This window comes from Symphalangus syndactylus, chromosome 3 (assembly GCF_028878055.3).
Source record: "Symphalangus syndactylus isolate Jambi chromosome 3, NHGRI_mSymSyn1-v2.1_pri, whole genome shotgun sequence".
Lineage (NCBI taxonomy): Eukaryota > Metazoa > Chordata > Mammalia > Primates > Hylobatidae > Symphalangus > Symphalangus syndactylus.
Window position 1 is genome coordinate 44398120 of NC_072425.2, and position 17385 is coordinate 44415504.

A 17385-nucleotide genomic window follows, 5' to 3' on the forward strand; every position below is an offset into this window, starting at 1 on the left:
CGTCTCCCACCCATCGCACTCCGCACACACACACAGATCCCTGCCTGGGGCCGCCCTCCCTCCCCTGAGCCTTCACAACACAAACACGCGCTCCCGCGAGCACACCCACGACCACACCGGGAGCCCCTGCCGGCCGCTCAGCCTCGCCGACCCCGGCCCCACCGCCTCCCCGCACGCCGGGCCGCCCTCGCCCAGCCACTCGACACACTCGGACGCACCCACGGCCACTCCCATCCCCAGCGCCGGTCCCCAAGCCACACCGCACGCTCGCGCCCTGCCCTCCGCCCTCGCTCACCCTCGGGCCCAGCTCCCTGGGACCCCCACGACGGGGTCTTTCCCAGCCCGGCCGACCGCAGGGACCAGCAGGGGGGCGGCAACGGAGGGGTGGGGAGACCTAGGGCCGGCTCCGACCGGTCCTACCTGAGCAGTTGATGCTCTTGCCTTTGCCGCCGGGACAGTCCCCGCCGCCGCCGCCGCCGCCGCCACCACCCGGGGGCTGGTTGGACGCACGGCTCCCGGGCAGAGAGAAGGCGAAGAGCAGAAGCACCGACGTGTAGCAGCAGAAGGCGAGCGGAGGCGCGGCAGGCAGCCGGAGCGGCGCCTCAGCTGCCGCGGCGCCCATGGCTGGTGCCCCTGGACGGCGGGAAGCGCAGGGAGCCGCAGGCCGGGGGCATCCAGCCGCGCGCCCAGAGCCCCGCCGCTGCCTCGGTGCCTCCTAGCAGCCGCGCCGCTGAGCCGGGGAGCAGCCCGTCAGCATCCCCGCCCCACCCGCAGCGCCCGCCAGGCCCGGGCCCGCGGCGCTCGGGACGGAGTCGGTGGGTCTGGGCGCGTCCGAGGGTCGCGGGCGCGCAAGGGTGCGCGCGAGGGTGCGAGCCGGCGTGGGGGAGACCGCGACGAGGGGAGCGAGCGGGCGCGCGCGCGGCGGGCGGGGGTCGCGGTCCGGAGGCAGGCCCAGCCTCTTGCTCGACTCCTCGCCTTCCCTTTGTGTCCGTGGCCGTTGCCACCGCGTCACAAAGACCCCGGCCCGCCCGGTGAGGGGCGCGTGACGGAGCCGCCGGCGGGAGGGGTGGCTGCGACCCCGCCCCGCGCACACCCCCAGCTCCTGCGCCGACAGCTCCGCCCCCGGCTGCGGCCGGCGCGGCCTCCAGGGGAGCTATTGTTCCTGCGGCAGGGCAGGGGCAGGGGCGCGGGGGCCGGGGTTGGGGCCACCCCTTGGCGGTAGGCAGCACCATAACAGACTTGTTTGCCGCCCTTTGTGAGCGGTTTTTGAAGCGTTTCCTTCGCCCAGCAGCAGGGCTGGGAATGAGGGCAGGTGGTCTGTCATATATCTATAATAGTTTTTAGGTGGAAGAAACTGAGTCACGGAAGAGGTAAATGTGACTTGCCCAAGGTTGCATACCAAGAAATGGGCAGGACCAGGATGGGAGCCCAAGTTCTGACTCTAGCCATGCAGTTCTCAGAGATGTTGGGTGAATGGTTACATTTCTAGGTTCCTCATCCCCATCTCATTCCCATAGACTCACATACAACTGAGTGAAAATAGTTTTACAAAAGTCTGTATTGCCCTCTCCCCCTAACAAAAGCTGAGATTTAGAAAGGATTTTCTAATATACAAGGCCTGGTGAAAGCTCTTTATGTGCATTATCTTAAATTATTTTTTTACAGGCCTCGGAGGGAGTTTTCATTCTTATCTCCATTCTACAGATGAGGAAGTAGGGACCCATGGTGATCTGACTCCCAGTCCAGTGCTCTTCCTACCACATCCTGCTAGGTGATACCTAGACATAGGTACTAAGATCATGGACTGAATTGTGTGAAAGTCCTCTGCCTTTTTCATTCTATTGCATCCCACCCCAGAAGGAATTTTAAGTCTCATTGAAAAACTGATCAATTTGATTCATAAAATTAAGAAATGTGTGAAAAGCCACCACAAGTAAAGCCACATTAGGAAAAATGTCTTCAGTGCAAATATGAAACAATATACTTAATATGAAGGTATATGTCAAGAAGAAAAAGTTGACATAATAGAAAAATAGGAAGCTTGACTCTTATTCACAAAAAGTACAGACAATAAATACATGAAAATAGATTTGAACCCACTAGTAATAAAAGATTAAAACCACAAAACTCTGGCCAGAGGCAGTGGCTCACACCTGTAATCCCAGCACTTTTAGAGGCCGAGGTGGGCGGATCACCTGAGGTCAGGAATTCGAAACCAGCCTGGCTAACATGGTGAAACCCGTTTCTACTAAAAACAGAAAAAATTAGCCGGGCGTGGTGGCACGCACCTGTAAAGCCTGTAATTCCAGCTACTCAGGAGGCTGAGGCAGGAGAATCGCTTGAACCCGGGAGGTGGAGGTTGCAGTGAGCAGAGATCGCACTATTTCACTCCAGCTTGGGCAACAAGAGCAAAACTCCATCTCACACACATACACACACACACACACACAGAATTATTTTCCCTTTGGATGATTAACAAGAGTTAAAAGAATTGGCAGACTGAGCACTACTAATTTATACATTTTAGGAGGGCAATTTGACTACGTATCGAAAAACCTTTAAAATATGTTTACTCTTTAATCTAGCAATTCCATTTATTGGAATTTATCTAAAGGATAACTGGATAAGCACACAAAAATGTATACATTAGGATGTTCGTCACAGCCTTTATAACTTAAATGTCCATCAGTGGGGACTAAAAGTACGGTACCTCTTAGTACAACGGAATATTATGCAGCTTTAACAATGATGATAATTAGGTTAGCGTTTACTGACTTGGAAAAAGCAGGATACTAATGAGTAATAGGAAAACCCTATTTTTCTAGAATATATATAATGTGTACACATCCATAGGAGAAAAAGTGAAGAATACTATACAGCAATATATTAACAGTGGTTATGTCTGAAAGACCAGCTTATGAGTAATAATTGCCTATAATTACCTGTTCTTTATATTTTTCTGTGTGATCTGAATTTTTTTCAATGAAAAATTTTTATCTTTTTTTTTTTTTTTTAACAGGGTCTCACTTTGTCACCCAGGCTGGGATGCAATGGCATGATCACAAGACTCTGTCTCAAAAAAAAAAAAAACTACTTTCTTTTAAATTGTACTTTCATCATACTTTTTATACAAATAAATTCACATTTTTTAACATTTTATTAAGACTCACCTCACACCTCTAAACTGTTAGTGGCATGCCAAATGTTACAACTAAAATTGAACTTCTGGCTTTCCTGAATCCTGTGGGATCTCAGGTTCCTAACTGCTAAGCCACAGCTAAGGCTTCTTCTCAGACCTTCAGCAGCTTCTCGGCTAAGCTTGACCTCTTCCATGCTTCGTTCCTGACCCGTGTCTTGGCTCTCCAAGCCCCAGTATTCTGCCTTGAATTTTCATTTCACTGCTCGCCATAGTCCAGGCAGAAATAGTAAGAGAAGTCAACCATTAAATAAAAAGCAAAAAATCGGCGGGGGTGGGCGGCTCACATTTGTAATCTCAGCACTTTCTGAGGCCGAGGCAGGAGGATTGCTTGAAGCCAGGAGTTCGAGACCAGCCTGAACAACATAGTGAGACCTTGTCTCTACAAAAAAAAAAAAAAAAATTAATTAGCCAGCGTGGTGGCGTGCACCTTTAGTCTTAGCTATTCAGGAGGCTGAGATGAGAGGATCACTTGAGCCCAGGAGTTCAAGGTTACAAGTGAGCTATGATCATGCCACTGTACTTCCACCTGGGCACTGGGCAACAGAGCAAGCAAAAAAAAAAAAAAAAATCCTGGGGCCATAAGTCACAAATTAATTTACATCTGCATCTTTCCCCAAATCAGCTAACACAAATTCAACCCAGATTTCTTGAACTCTGCTTCAGAAACAGAATTTGTCTGACTTTGATCATATAATCTCAGAGAGGGAAAACGTTGTTACAGGTGAATTAATGTAACACCCATGACATGCTTTAATACTGGTGACCCCAAAATATCAGATAGCAAAAGGCTGTGGGACTCACTACATAAAAACCACCCAGAGAATTTTAAAAGAATGTAGATTGAACAGTACTCCAAACAGTCTAGGTGATGCCCAAGTATCTCTTATTTATTTTAAAGTTGTCTAGGTAATTCAGATGCACTGCCAAGTTTGGAAAACCCTGACCTAACCTTGATCAGTCAGCTATTGCTCCCTAACAAACCACCATAAAATCTCAACAGCATGCCACAAGGAGCATTCATTTCTCATAGGTCTAGAGGTTGGCTGGGGGTTGGCTGGTTGATCTAGACTAGGCGTGGGTGGATGGCTTTGCTTCAAGATACAGGTTCAGCTGGGTTTGGCTCCTATGTGCTGGTTGAGCTCTGGTTCACTATTCTAGTATTCATTCTGGGGATGGGACCCAGGAGGAACTCTTGTCACGGAGATGGCAGTGGTACAAGGGGGCATACCCAACTGTGCTAGCACTTTTTACACACTGCTTGTATATGTCTGCTAAAATCTCACTGGCTAAGATCAGTCCTATAGCTGAGCTCAAAGACAAGGGATAGGGAAGTTTATTCTTCTTATGGAGGTAAGTGAGAGGGAGTAAATAGGAAGTGAATATTTTTAAACAAAAATCTATCAGCGATCTTATATTGAACATCATTAGTTATGCTCTACCAGAATGTTTTCAGTTCCAAGTAACAGAAAACCCCAATCCAAGTTACGGTAAACAAAAAGGGATTTATTGGCTCAGGTTTAAAAAAAAATGCCAGAGGTAGTGCCCTCTCTTATGAGTTGATTTCTGTTCTCAGTTAAGCTTCACTCATGGAAAACATTGCATTCCTTCAAGAAACCCTTATGAGCATTCGCAGCACACCAGAGTAGCCTCTGTGGGCAAGAGATCCTGCCCTCACTGTGTGGGAGAGAAGGAGACACCTGAAAATTAACAACTACAACTCAGTGTGATAAATACTAAATATAAATGGATTGAGGGTGGGGTAGATGTAAATGGCAAATCCCATCCCATACTCCCAGCCCTACCAATATCCTGGCTTTCCTAGACCTCCTGCTGGAGGGTCCAGCTGCATAACGAAGTCCTGATAAACAGTAATGAGACACTTTGGGACTGACAAATTGGCCCCAGTAGGAGAGAGTCACAGTGCTTGACCCAGAAACAGGAAAGCAATGATTTATGGTGCAGCACTGGCAAAGCCTGGGGTTGATCTCTGATCCAATTTGTGAAACTGGACCCCAATTTCTAGTTGGGGGGGTCTTTGTAAAATTGATATGTTATTTATTCATTCAACATATTTGTACTGAAGGTCTACTGCTAGTGCCTGGGAATATACAATGGTAAGTACAACAGACCTGGTCCCTGTCCTTAGGAAGTTTACAGTCAAATATTAGTCAAACAGTTATACAAATAAAATTAAAATTGCAATATTGTTAACAAATGCTATGAAAGAGAAGGTCAGAGAGGTTTCCCTAAAGGAGTGATGCTTGTGCTAAGATCAGAAGGAGGAGCAGAAGTTAACCAGGTGAAGAGGGAGTGCTCCAGGCAGAGGGAACACTTCCCTGTGAGTAAGAGCATCTGAATGCCAGCCAGTTTAGTAAGAACCTAAAAAAGCAAGGTCGGCCGGGCACGGTGGCTCACGCCTGTAATCCCAGCACTTTGGGAGGCCGAGGTGGGCGCATCACTTGAGGTCAGGAGTTCGAGACCAGCCTGGCCAACGTGGTGAAACCCCGCCTCTACTAAAATTACAAAAAATTAGACAGGCATGGTGGCAGGCGCCTGTAATCCCAGCTACTCGGGAGGCTGAGGCAGAAGAATCGCTTGTAACCGAGAGGCGGAGGTTGCAGTGAGCCAAGACTGCGCCACTGCACTCCAGCCTGGGCAACAAGAGCGAAACTCCATCTCAAAAAAAAAAAAACAAAAACAAAAAACAAGGTCAACTTATTTTGGACTTCATTTATTGATTCAACAAATATTTACTGAGCACCCAGTATGATCTAGGCACTGTGCTAGATACAGAGAAACAGCAGTGAACAAAACAAAGTCTCTGATTCTCACAGAGCTTATGGTCTAATAGGGGAGATCTGATAATAATAATAATGTCAGTGGGAGAGAATAATTGTTGGATTGAGCCATGATAATAATACACCGAGGACCTGCTATGGCCCAGGTATGCCTATGTCCCAGGCACTTCGCATTTGTTGTCATTAATCTTCCCACCCACCTTTTTGGTAAGTATTAGTTCCATTTTATAGATGAAAAAACAAAGCATGAGGTCAAGTACCCAAGGCCACAAGGTGAAGAAGTTGGAGTCATCAGGTTCATTCTGACAGTAAAGCCTCACCGCATCACTAGCAGGAGAAGATGGAGAAGCATCATCATCTGACACATGATGAAGCAAAAAATTGGCATTATCAAGACTGCAGGCACCAAAGAGTCTTCACAAGCCATCCTGACCATCTTGCAAGTGTGTCAGGAGATTTCATTGGGTTTCTTGTGATTATATTCAGAGATTCTTGTGATGACATTGGTAGGGACTTCAGTTGGAATCACTTATTCTTATCCACTTCCCCTGAATGGTCCTCAATTACATAGAAGGTAGAAGCCAAGAAGGCAAGGGTTACAGAACAAAAGTGCTATGGGAATGCAGAATGATATCCTAACTCTGCCTGAAGGAGAACAGGCTTCATTACTATAATTGTCACTTCTCACCCAAACAGTCCCTGTGAGTGGATAGAGAAACTGAGGAGGCATCTCTGGGTTTTTCCTGCAGGTCTTCTTGTCATTCAGTTGTTCAGCATTGCTCTGAATACAGAAGTAAGATTCTTCTTGATCTTTCAGCAAATGGAAATTTTCAGCCACAATCCAAAAATTTCTCCAAGGGTTTTAGGTCATAAAGGAGTGTTACCAAAGAAATAGCTTCTCTGAGAAAGACAATCACATGTAAATGGAAGTAGGAGGTATAGCACAGTAATTACGAGTGTAGGCTCTGGAACCAAACTATCTGGGTTTGCATCTTAGCTCTGCTGTTTGCTGGCAATATGACCTTGGCCAAATTATTTAACTTCTTGGTGCCTCAGTTTGATAATCTGCAACATGGAGATAAAATTTTTATCTGCTTCATAATGTTGTTGTAAGAATAAAATGGGTTCATAGATGTGAAATGCTTAGAACCATGCTTACTACATCATAAGTACTCAGTAAATCATTAGCTAGAAGTAGGAGTCGCATAGTAACCATGTGATAAATGTTAGTTATTGTTAGTGGCAGTTGTCATTAACTGTACTTATATACCAGACTAAGAGCTCCACATGTATTATCTAATATAATACAACCAAAAACCTAGACTTTTTGTGTTTTTTTGTTTTTTGTTTTTTGTTTTTTTTTAGAGACAGGGTCACAGTCTGTCACTCGGGCTGGAGTGCAGTGATGTGATCAGAGCTCACTGTAACCTTGAACCCTGGGCTCAAGCAATCCTCCAGCCTTAGCCTCTTGAATAGCTATGACTATAGGTATGCACCATCATGCCTGGCTAATTTTTTTATTTTTTTTAAGAGATGAGGGTCTCACTATGTTGCCCAGGCTGGTTTTGAACACTTGGCCTCAAGTGATCCTCCCATCTCAGCCTCCCAGAGTGCTAGGATTATAGGTGTAAGCCACTATGCCTGGCCTGAGAAGGTACTACTATTATCTTAACTGTATAGATGAGAAAGCTGAGGTTTGGTAAGATTAGGTAATTTGCCCAAGGTTACATAGTTAATGGGCAACAAGGCTGGGGCCAGGTCTGTCTAGCTCCAAAGCCTATACTTTGAATCCAAAGCCTATACTTTGAATCAAAACCCAAAAGGTTAAAGTCAACAGTGAAAAGAGCTCATCTGGGCTGGCTGGGTACTAGAGAGGCCTGTAGGACGGCAGCCTGGTAACTGGCAGAGGTAGCCAAGCTGCTGGGAGGAAAAGTTCTGATAAAAAGCCAGGTGGGTCAAAAGGAAGAACAAGATGTTTCAGCCAAGAGCCTGGGAACTTGAGAATGGCATCTACTGAGCCAAGAATCATGAAAGAAAGATAAAGCAAAGAGCTAGGTACCTGGAGGAATTACAGTGAGTCAAATGGAACTAAATAATTACATTTTACCACTGTGTGTGTTTAAGTATGTCAGCTTGCCTCTATATGTATACATATGTATTGACCATATGTCATTTGCCTGTGTGTACATATGTAATGAGTGTATCAGCTTGCCTCTGCACATATGCATAAGTGGCAAGCATATGTCATTTTACTCTGTGTACATATGTAAGGAGTGAGTATATATCAGGTTGCCTCTGTGAGAGTGCGTATGCATGCATATTGGAGTATGACAGCTGGGCCCTGTGTTTGTACATGCACATTTACATGTGTGTATCCATGCATCCATTACTGTATTTATCAACTCATCTGTATATGAACATGTGAACTTGAATCAACAGACTTTTAGTTATTCTCCCTTCCTCCCAGTTAAAAATTATTCCCTAAAGTCTAATGGCCTGGGGGTTCAGCATAAGGGTCAATACTGTTGGATTCAGTCCTTAGTCTAGTTTCCTAATTGAGGGAGATGTAAAAGTAAAACAGCAAGACTGCTTTCTGAAGCTATTTCTCTCAGCACAGAACAATAGTAATAATCCATAAGGCAGCTTTGGTAGTGGTGACTTCAACAATGATGAGAACAGGGGTCAGGGCAGGGCATGCATCTTGGTAACAATACCCCCATTCACCCAGCATTCATCCAACAATATTTAGAGATTGCCCATTATCTCCTAAGCAACCATGTTAGGCAGTGAGGAGGCAAAGGTGAACAAGATAAACACCATCCCTGTTCTATAGTCTAACAGAGAAGTCAAACTTTAAATATAAAGCCTTTTGCAAATGATTGTGAATGTGTCAGACTCCTACCATAGCAGGCACTGGGGGTATCAAGGAAAGCTTCCCAGAAGTAGTGATATTTAAGCTGAGGCGGGAAGACTGATGAGTTAGAAAGGGGTAGAGAGGGAACAGTATTCTATGAAAAAAAATCAACGTGTAAAAATGGAATAAAGGGTATGGCAAGTTCAAGAAATAAAGAAAAGGCAACCGTGGATGAAGTCTGGAGAGTGAATGACAGAGAATGAAGTTGGGGACTTTAGGAAGCAAGCGGCAGATCATGTGGACTTTTTAAGCTAGAATAAGGGGTCAGGCGCCGGGGCTCATGCCTGTAATCCCAGCACTTCGGGAGGCCGAGGCGGGCGGATCACAGGAGATCAAGACCATCCTGACTAACACAGTGAAACCCTGTCTCTACTAAAAATACAAAAAAATTCGTCAGGCGTGGTGGCATGCACCTGTAATCCCAGCTACTCAGGAGGCTGAGGCAGGAGAATCACTTGAACCCGGGAGGTGGAGGTTGCAGTTAGCCAAGATCGCATCACTGCACTCCAGCCTGGGCAACACAGCAAGACTCTGTCTCAAAAAAATAAATTAATTAATTTAATAAAATAAGCTAGAATAAGGATTCAGACTTGATTTCAAAATTATAAGCAGGGAATAACCTGCTCAGATTTGTGTTTGTAAAAGGTCACTTGGTTAAATGGGTGAACTGTAAGTTATGTTAATTACATCTTATCAAAGCTGTTACAAATCATTTGGGCTGCAGTGTGCAGAATGGATTGGAAAGGCAAAATATATGCAGGGAAACCATGAGGGGGCTATCACCATGGTCCAGGTGAGTGAGGATGGTGGCTCGGACTAGGGAAGATGGAGACAAGTAAATTAATTGAATTTAGGAGATAAAATCAGCAGAACTTGGTAACTGAAAAGATGTGGGAGGTGAGGAAGAAAAAATGTCAAGCAAGAGTTAATTCCAGATTCAGTGGCGTTTACTAAGATAGAAACTCTGGACAAAAAGCAGGTTTGGAGAGAAAATGATGAGTTTAGTTAGTTCTAAGCACACTGAATTTGAAGGGCCAGTGAGGCATCTGGATGGAGGTGTCCAGTAGCAGTTGAATTTATAAGCCTGGTGCTCAGAAGAGAGATTTATACTTTGCATATAAAGGTGGAAGGCATCAGAGGGTAAATTAATTGAAGTCATGAAAGTGAGTGTGATGATTTAATGAGATTTTATAAAATGAAAGAAGAGGACTAGGCTGAAGATGAGGAACACTGATAGAGGTAACTAAACTGTGACAGAACTGTCAGGAAATTCAGAAGGAACCCAGGAAAGAGCACAGTCATAGTGACCAAGGAACAAAAGTGTTTCAAAAAGCAGGACATGGTCAACTGGTCAAATGCTGCTGATAGGTAGAGCAAAATGAGTCCAATGGATACAGTCACTTATAAGTCATCAGTGATCTTAGTAAAGCCATGTGGTAAAGTGGTAGGAGCAGAATCCAGAAAAGAGTTTATTGAAACTTAGTAATAAGTAGGAAGTAGAGGCTGGGCGCAGTGGCTCACTGTAATCCCAGCACTTTGGGAAGCCAAGGCAGATAAATCACTTGAGGTCAGGAGTTCAAGACCAGCCTGGCCAACATGGTGAAACCTCATCTCTACTAAAAATACAAAAATTAGCTGGGCGTGGTGGCGGGCACCTGTAATCCCAGCTATTTGGGAGGCTGAGGCAGGATAATTGCTTGAACCCAGGAGGTAGAGGTTGCAGTGAGCCAGGATCATACCACTGCACTCCAGGCTGGGCAACAAGAGGGAAACTCCGTCTCAAAAAAAAAAAAAAAAAAGAAGTAGGAAGTAGAGACAGAATGTTTAGACAGCTCAGCTGTTAAGGGAAGAAGAGAAACAAAGCTAAAGGTGACTGTGGGTAAAGAAAATACCTTTTAAGATAAGACTATAAAATATTTAAATGGTGATGATAAAAATCCATTAAGGGGGCAAGAGGAGACTTGAACATAACAACACAGGAAAAAGGATAATCAGTTGCATAAGACTTTTTCTTTGAGACAGAGTCTCACCCTGTCACCCAAGCTGGAGTGCAATGGCACGATCTTGGCTCACTGCAATCTCTGCCTCCCAGGTTCAAATGATTATTCTGCCTCAGTCTCCAGAGTAGCTGGGATTACACGCGCCCGCCACCACACCCAGCTAATTTTTGGATTTTTAGTAGAGATGGGGTTTCACCATTTTGGCCAGGCTGATTTCGAATTCCTGACCTCATGATCCACCCGCCTCAGCCTCCCAAAGTGCTGGGATTACAGGCGTGAGCCACCACACCTGCCCTGCATGAGATTCTTGAGAAAATAGGAAGGAGTGGCATTCAGAGCACAGATAGAAGAAATGGCTATTAAAAGAAGACACTTTCTTCTTTGTAACAAGAAGGAAGGTAGAAAGAATGGGGGCTCTTGCAGGTGGTTTGTAGTCAGGATTTTGAGTTATTGAGGAAATTCCTGGATCACAGCTTCTACGTTCTCCCAGCAGAGCTTAGGAGAGATGGACAGCACCAGAGGAAGACACCAGAGAGGCAACCTAAAGCCGTGATGCTTAGGAGGAGGAAGGAAGTTTTCTCTCTGGTAGGTGTTCCTTGGCACAGGGAAAAACTATCCCCTCTCCTCCCCACCCCAGCAAAGGAGTTCTAAGGGAGATGATCTCTTAAGAAACATGTGGCAAAGTGGAGCCTTTGCTTTCTGAGTAGCCAGCATGACTTGAGGTAACCTAAATTCAGATTTTCTCAAACCCAGCATACCTTCTTTCCATATGAATGCTGACAAATGGTCAAGACTGATTTAATCACTACTTTGCAATCTTCAACAAGATAATGGAATCAGATAAGGATCATCAATGTATGCCAAAACCGTTGGGTGAAAGGTTACAAGGAGACAATATTCATGGTCTCAAAGCATCACCCCACAGATAACTTATTAGCTATGAGTGAAAGTAACTTTTGCCAGGAGCAGTGGCTCATGCCTGTAATCCCAGCACTTTGGGAGGCCGAGGCAGGCAGATTACTTGAGGTCAGGAGTTTGAGATCAGCCTGGCTGACATGGTGAAACCCTTTCTCTACTGAAAATACGAAAATTAGCCAGGCGTGGTGGCGCGGCCTGTAATCCCAGCTACTCGGGAGGCTGAGGCAGGAGAATCGCTTGAACCCAGGAGGCGGAGGTTGCAGTGAGCTGAGATCGTGCCACTGCACTCCAGCCTGGGTGACAAAGTGAGACTCCGTCTCAAAACAACAACAACAAAGAAGAACAGGGGTGTTTCAAATCCATAACCTTGTGTTTGAAATGAATGAAATATAATTAAAACAGGTTATAAAAAAAAGAAAGTAACTTTATAATGGAGAGATCTGACTGCTACCGCCTCCACCAGGTGATCAAATTTAGGGACAACTTGCCATTATGTGCCTCCTAAAATGATGCAATCAGAGGTTCATGACATTTATCTACATGATACCCTTGTTGACAAAGTTAAACCTGAATCTAATCACGAGGAAGTACCCAAATAAATTCAGAATGTGAGGGTACTTTACAAGGCCTGGACTTGAAAATAAATTTAAAGTCACGAAAAACAAAAGGAGAGAGGTTTGTTCTAGATTATTTACACTAAAGAGGCAAAACAATCAAATGCAATAAACCTTAATTGGATCCAAAAAAATAAACAGCAATAAAAGATATTAAGATAACTGCAGAAATTTGAGTGTAGACTATTAGATGATACTGAATTAATGTTAATTGTCTTAGGTGTGATGATGGGATTATAGTAATCTAAGAGAATTTTCTTATTTTTGGTAGATACATGCTGAAATATTTAGAAGTGTCATGATCTCTGTAACTTCCTTTCAAATGGTTAAAAGAGAGGAAAACAAACTATTAACAATTGATAAATGTAGGTAAAGGGTTAAAAAAAGATTTAAAAAAAAACCTCAGTGCAAACTATTTCTCAATTACTTCACCAAACTTTTTTTGCCATGACCTTGGATAACTTTATGCTTATAAGCATAAACTGTGCTGCTTAATGTGCTAAATTAGATTGAAATCTTTAAAAGCATCATAGCAAGAAAATTGCTCTGCAAAGCTTTTTAGACATAAAAGAACTTCTAATTTGTGTAGGAGTATAAGTAAAGATATGGTAAAGTGGTAGAGCAGGCCACAAAATAATAAGAATGCTTTCCTGGGAGTCAGAAACCCTTTGAGTCTAGCACTTAAGACTAGAGATGTCATTCTCCTCATTTGCAGAGCAGAGCTAATGGTATCAGCTTCATCAGCCTGCTGTACAGGTACAGGAAAAACAGGATGTGAAAAGGATTTATAAACTGGAAATGGGTATGCAAGTGAAGGGGTTTATAATTATGATGACATGTTGATGTCCTATTAGCAGTGGTTCTCAAACATCATATACGTAACAAGCAAATGGGCGGCTTGTTACAAGTGTATATTCCAATCCCACCTCAGAGATCCCGATTCAGTAGGTCCAGGACGGGGCCCGGAATTTGCTCTGTGAAAGCACCCCAGATTCTCTGGTGCAAGCGATCTGAAAGCCACATTTAGACAACTGCCTTGGAGGAGGTTAGAGTGATCTAAATCCTTGCTATGCATCAGTTAGTCCATGGCCAGCAATATCACCATCACCTGGGAGCTTGTTAGGAATGCAAAATTCACCCCATCACAGACTTACTAAATCAAAATCTGCATTTTAATGAGATATCCAGGTGATTCGTATGCATACTAAGATTTCAGAAACACTAATCTAAATGGCAAACCTGATTGATGATCTCTTTTTTGTCTTGGTCACTGGTTCTCAGCTTGCTATCAGACAGAATTGGGGTTGCCATCTTAGCTGATTGCTGACACTTAAAACCTCACTTAGCTCTTCTCTCTGCTTTTTTTGCTTCAGGCTCCTCAGTCTCCTGGCAGATCTTTGATGAACATAACCACCCAATCAGCGTGCTGAATTTCTCCCATGTCATAAACAGACCAATCAAAGCCTACTGACTTGGAATCTAAATCTAGTTAAGCTATTTACTAGCTATGTGATTTCCTTTTCTTTCTTGTGGTGAAACATAACACAAAATTTACCATTTTAACCACTTTTAAGTGTACAATTCAGTGGCATTAAGTACATTCACATTATTGTGCAACCATCACCACTATCCATTTCCAGAACTTTTGGTACATAATTTTGAAAAAGTCACTTTAACCTCTCCAGGCTTCACTTCCTCCTCTATAAAATATGAATATTATTACTTACATCTGCAGACTATTTTAAGAATTAAATGAAATAATACATAAATATGCCTAAAGCCCACCAGAAGGTGTTCAATAAATGCTGACTTCCTTCCATTTGAAGTAGTTTTTCACATAGACCTTGTTTTACAATAGAAATCATCTGCCATAATCAATTGATTAGAAGTTTTAAAGGACACACAAAAATTTACATATTCTGGGCACATGATTGCCTTAGAATGGGGAAATTTATAAAATAGAAGTGGTCTATAATCTATAGAAATGGGCGGTTTGAAATAAACAGCAGTCAATTACATTTTGTTGGGAAAATTACATTTGGAGCAGCAACAACCTTTTTGTTCCCATTGTATAGAAATTCTTATATTACCCATATTTAGATTGCATTTATAAACAGCTTAAGTATAATACAATAATCAATAACATTCATGAATAGTGCTTTCAACCTTGGGGGCTGATCCACTTGCATGTAGTACTTGAATTCCATTTATGTACACATTATCTTTTAAGGAGAAGGTAAAATTGGTAAGTTCGGTTACATGCAGTAAATTGAAAAAGTTAGTTTAATTTCAGAATTAGACTAATTAGAACATGAATTTAGAGATCCTCTTCTCCAACACCCTTATCTCACAAAGAAATTAGTAGCCAGAGAGACCTAGTAACTTGCCCACAACACTGGAACCAGAGCCCAGATTCTAGGATTATGTCCTCTTGTTCACTTGACCTCGAAGAACGGGTAACATTTCAGCAGCATAGGTGATGGGAAGGGATTGCAGAGAAGCTAAGAGAACTCCAAGTAGAGGGATCAACAGAAGAAATTTCACAGAGCCTGGCTCTGAAACTGAGAGACTAATGATTGTGTTCAAGGAATGTCAGAGTAATGAAGCTGGAAGGCAACTGAAGATGAGGTTTTGTGATGGGAGAAGAGATAGTCTTAGACTCTTGTAACACAAAAGATCAGAATAGAGGGTTAGAGGTTTTGGGGGGTTTGTTTTCGTGGAATTTTGTGGGGTTTGATTTTACAATTTTCAAGGCTCTTCCATATTAGTATTCTCATGAGATCATAGCAATCATGAGAAAGTAGGTATTTTGCTGGTGATGGTCTTTACTCAGGAGGTCACATCTTTGCAAAGCTAAGATTTGAAGTCAGATGCTGAATACAAAGGCTGTGTATTATAATTCTTTTTTATTAATATTTTTAAAATTTTTTTTGAAGACAGAATCTCACTATGTTACCCAAACTGGCCTCGAACTATTGGGCTCAAGTGATCCTCCTACCTTCGCCTCCCAAAGTGCTGGGATTACAGGGATGAGCCACCGCACCCAGCTGTATTGTCATTCTTTTTTTTTTTTTTTTTTTTTTTTTTTTTGAGATGGAGTATTGCTCTGCCGCGCAGGCTGGAGTGCAGTGGCACGATCTAGGCTCACTGAAACCTCCGACTCCCAGGTTCAAGACATTCTCCTACCTCACCTCAGCCTCCTGAGGTAGGAGTACACCACCACGCCTGGCTGATTTTTGTATTTTTAGTAGAGACAGGGTTTCGCCACATTGGCCAGGCTCGTCTCAAGCTCCTGACCTCAGGTGATCAACCTGCCTTGGCCTCCCAAAGTGCTGGGATTACAGGCATGAGCCACCACCCCCGGTCTGTATTGTCATTCTTAAAAGCATGAACTCTGGAGCCAGACCACTTAGGTTCAAATCTCTCCAACCCCATGTAGAAGCCATGACCTTGAAAAAAATAATAATGGCTAAAATATATAATGTTTATTATATACCAGGCAGTATTCTAAATACATATGTCACTCATTTAATCCAACAACCCTATGAAGGGTATTCTATTATTACCACCATTTTAAAGCCTCCCCCACTAAATGAAAAACAAATTTAGAGGAGGGAAAGAAGTAATGAAGAAGTGTCTCAGTAGAAAATGAGGAGTGAGGACGCATTTGTTCCCTGGGTTCCCCGTTCCTTGATTTATAATATAATCTCAACTCCTTGGTATCCCCCTAGTTCTCTTCCCACTTGTGATTCTGTGGTAGATTAGATTATTGTTCCTCCTCTCCTCACCTTCTTAGGAGGAGTCTACTTCCCTTCTCCTGACTTAGAGCTTCATGCTTTGGCCAAGGAGATGTTAGCAGATATAACACCGAGTCATAAAATGTTCTTCTACAGTTGGGCTTGCCCTTTTGTACTTCTGCCCTGAGAACAGCTTCCTCTGGATAGCTCCTGCCCCTTCAGCCTGGAAATAAAGGTGACTACATGAGACATTTGCCCCAGCCATACCCCAGATTTCTCAATGCCTGAGTGACTGGAGCAACTGCCTCCAGTCCCACCGAATGTTGAAGACCAACCAGCCCATTCCAAAAAACTCTTTGGACACTCATAGATAAGAATCTAAATCTAGATGTACAGCACCAGCCTCTGAATTTCCTTTTTGGTTATGCTGGAAGCTGAACCAGATGATGGGACAGAAAAAGAACTAGAGCCTTACCTTCCACTGCTACTTAGAGTATTTCCTCCATAGCAGGTAGTCTTTAGACTTAAAAAAAAACAATTTTTTTTTTTTTTGAGACAGTGTCTCACTCTTGTTACCCAGGCTGGAGTGCAATGGTGCGATCTCTGCTCACTGCGACCTCCGCCTCCCGGGTTCAAGCGATTCTCCTTCCTCAGGCTCCTGAGTAGCTGGGATTATAGGCATGCGCCACCATACTTGGCTAATTTTTGTATTTTTAGTAGAGACAGGGTTTCACTATGCTGGCCAGGGTGGTCTCAAACCCCTGACCTCGTGATCCACCTGCCTCAGCCTCCCAAAGTGCTGGGATTACATGCACCCACCTCAGTCTCCCAAAGTGCTGGGATTACACGCATGAGCCACTGCACCAAGCCAGAAAAAAACCAATCTCTTAAATAACAGGATTTTGAATTTTCCCCCAAAAAAACCCATAGAAAAGAAAATAGACCAGAGCCAACTTAAATCTCTTAGCAGTCACCAGGAGTTAAGAAAGAGAACCCATATGCCATTTCCCTATCTCATGGACTGACTCTAGCCCTTTAGTGAGCATGCATGGTTAGTCTTTTCCCCCAAAACTGGCTGTGCTGTAAGGGCATTTTAGAAGTGGAACTGCAGATCCTCTCATTCGGAAGTAACAAGATCACATTCTTTCCATTCCAATCAGTACCTACAGTGAGAGAACTTTCATATACAATCTGGACATCTGGAT

General features: G+C 43.7%; 1 protein-coding gene across 2 annotated transcripts in view; it reads right to left on the bottom strand.

Annotated features, from left to right (window-relative positions):
• TMEFF1 (transmembrane protein with EGF like and two follistatin like domains 1) overlaps positions 1 to 1055 on the bottom strand; it is a 109793-nt gene extending 108738 nt beyond the window's left edge. Inside the window, exon 1 of one of the 2 annotated variants that reach the window (XR_010120008.1) lies at positions 421 to 772. Coding sequence is in view for 1 of the 2 variants with exons in the window: in XM_055271681.2 (XP_055127656.1) it covers positions 421 to 622 (202 nt within the window). In the remaining variant the exon portion in view is untranslated. Of the gene's footprint in view, positions 1 to 420 lie in introns of both variants that reach the window. The other variant, XM_055271681.2, reaches the window with a different exon arrangement.
• Between the last annotated feature and the right edge of the window lie 16330 nt (positions 1056 to 17385).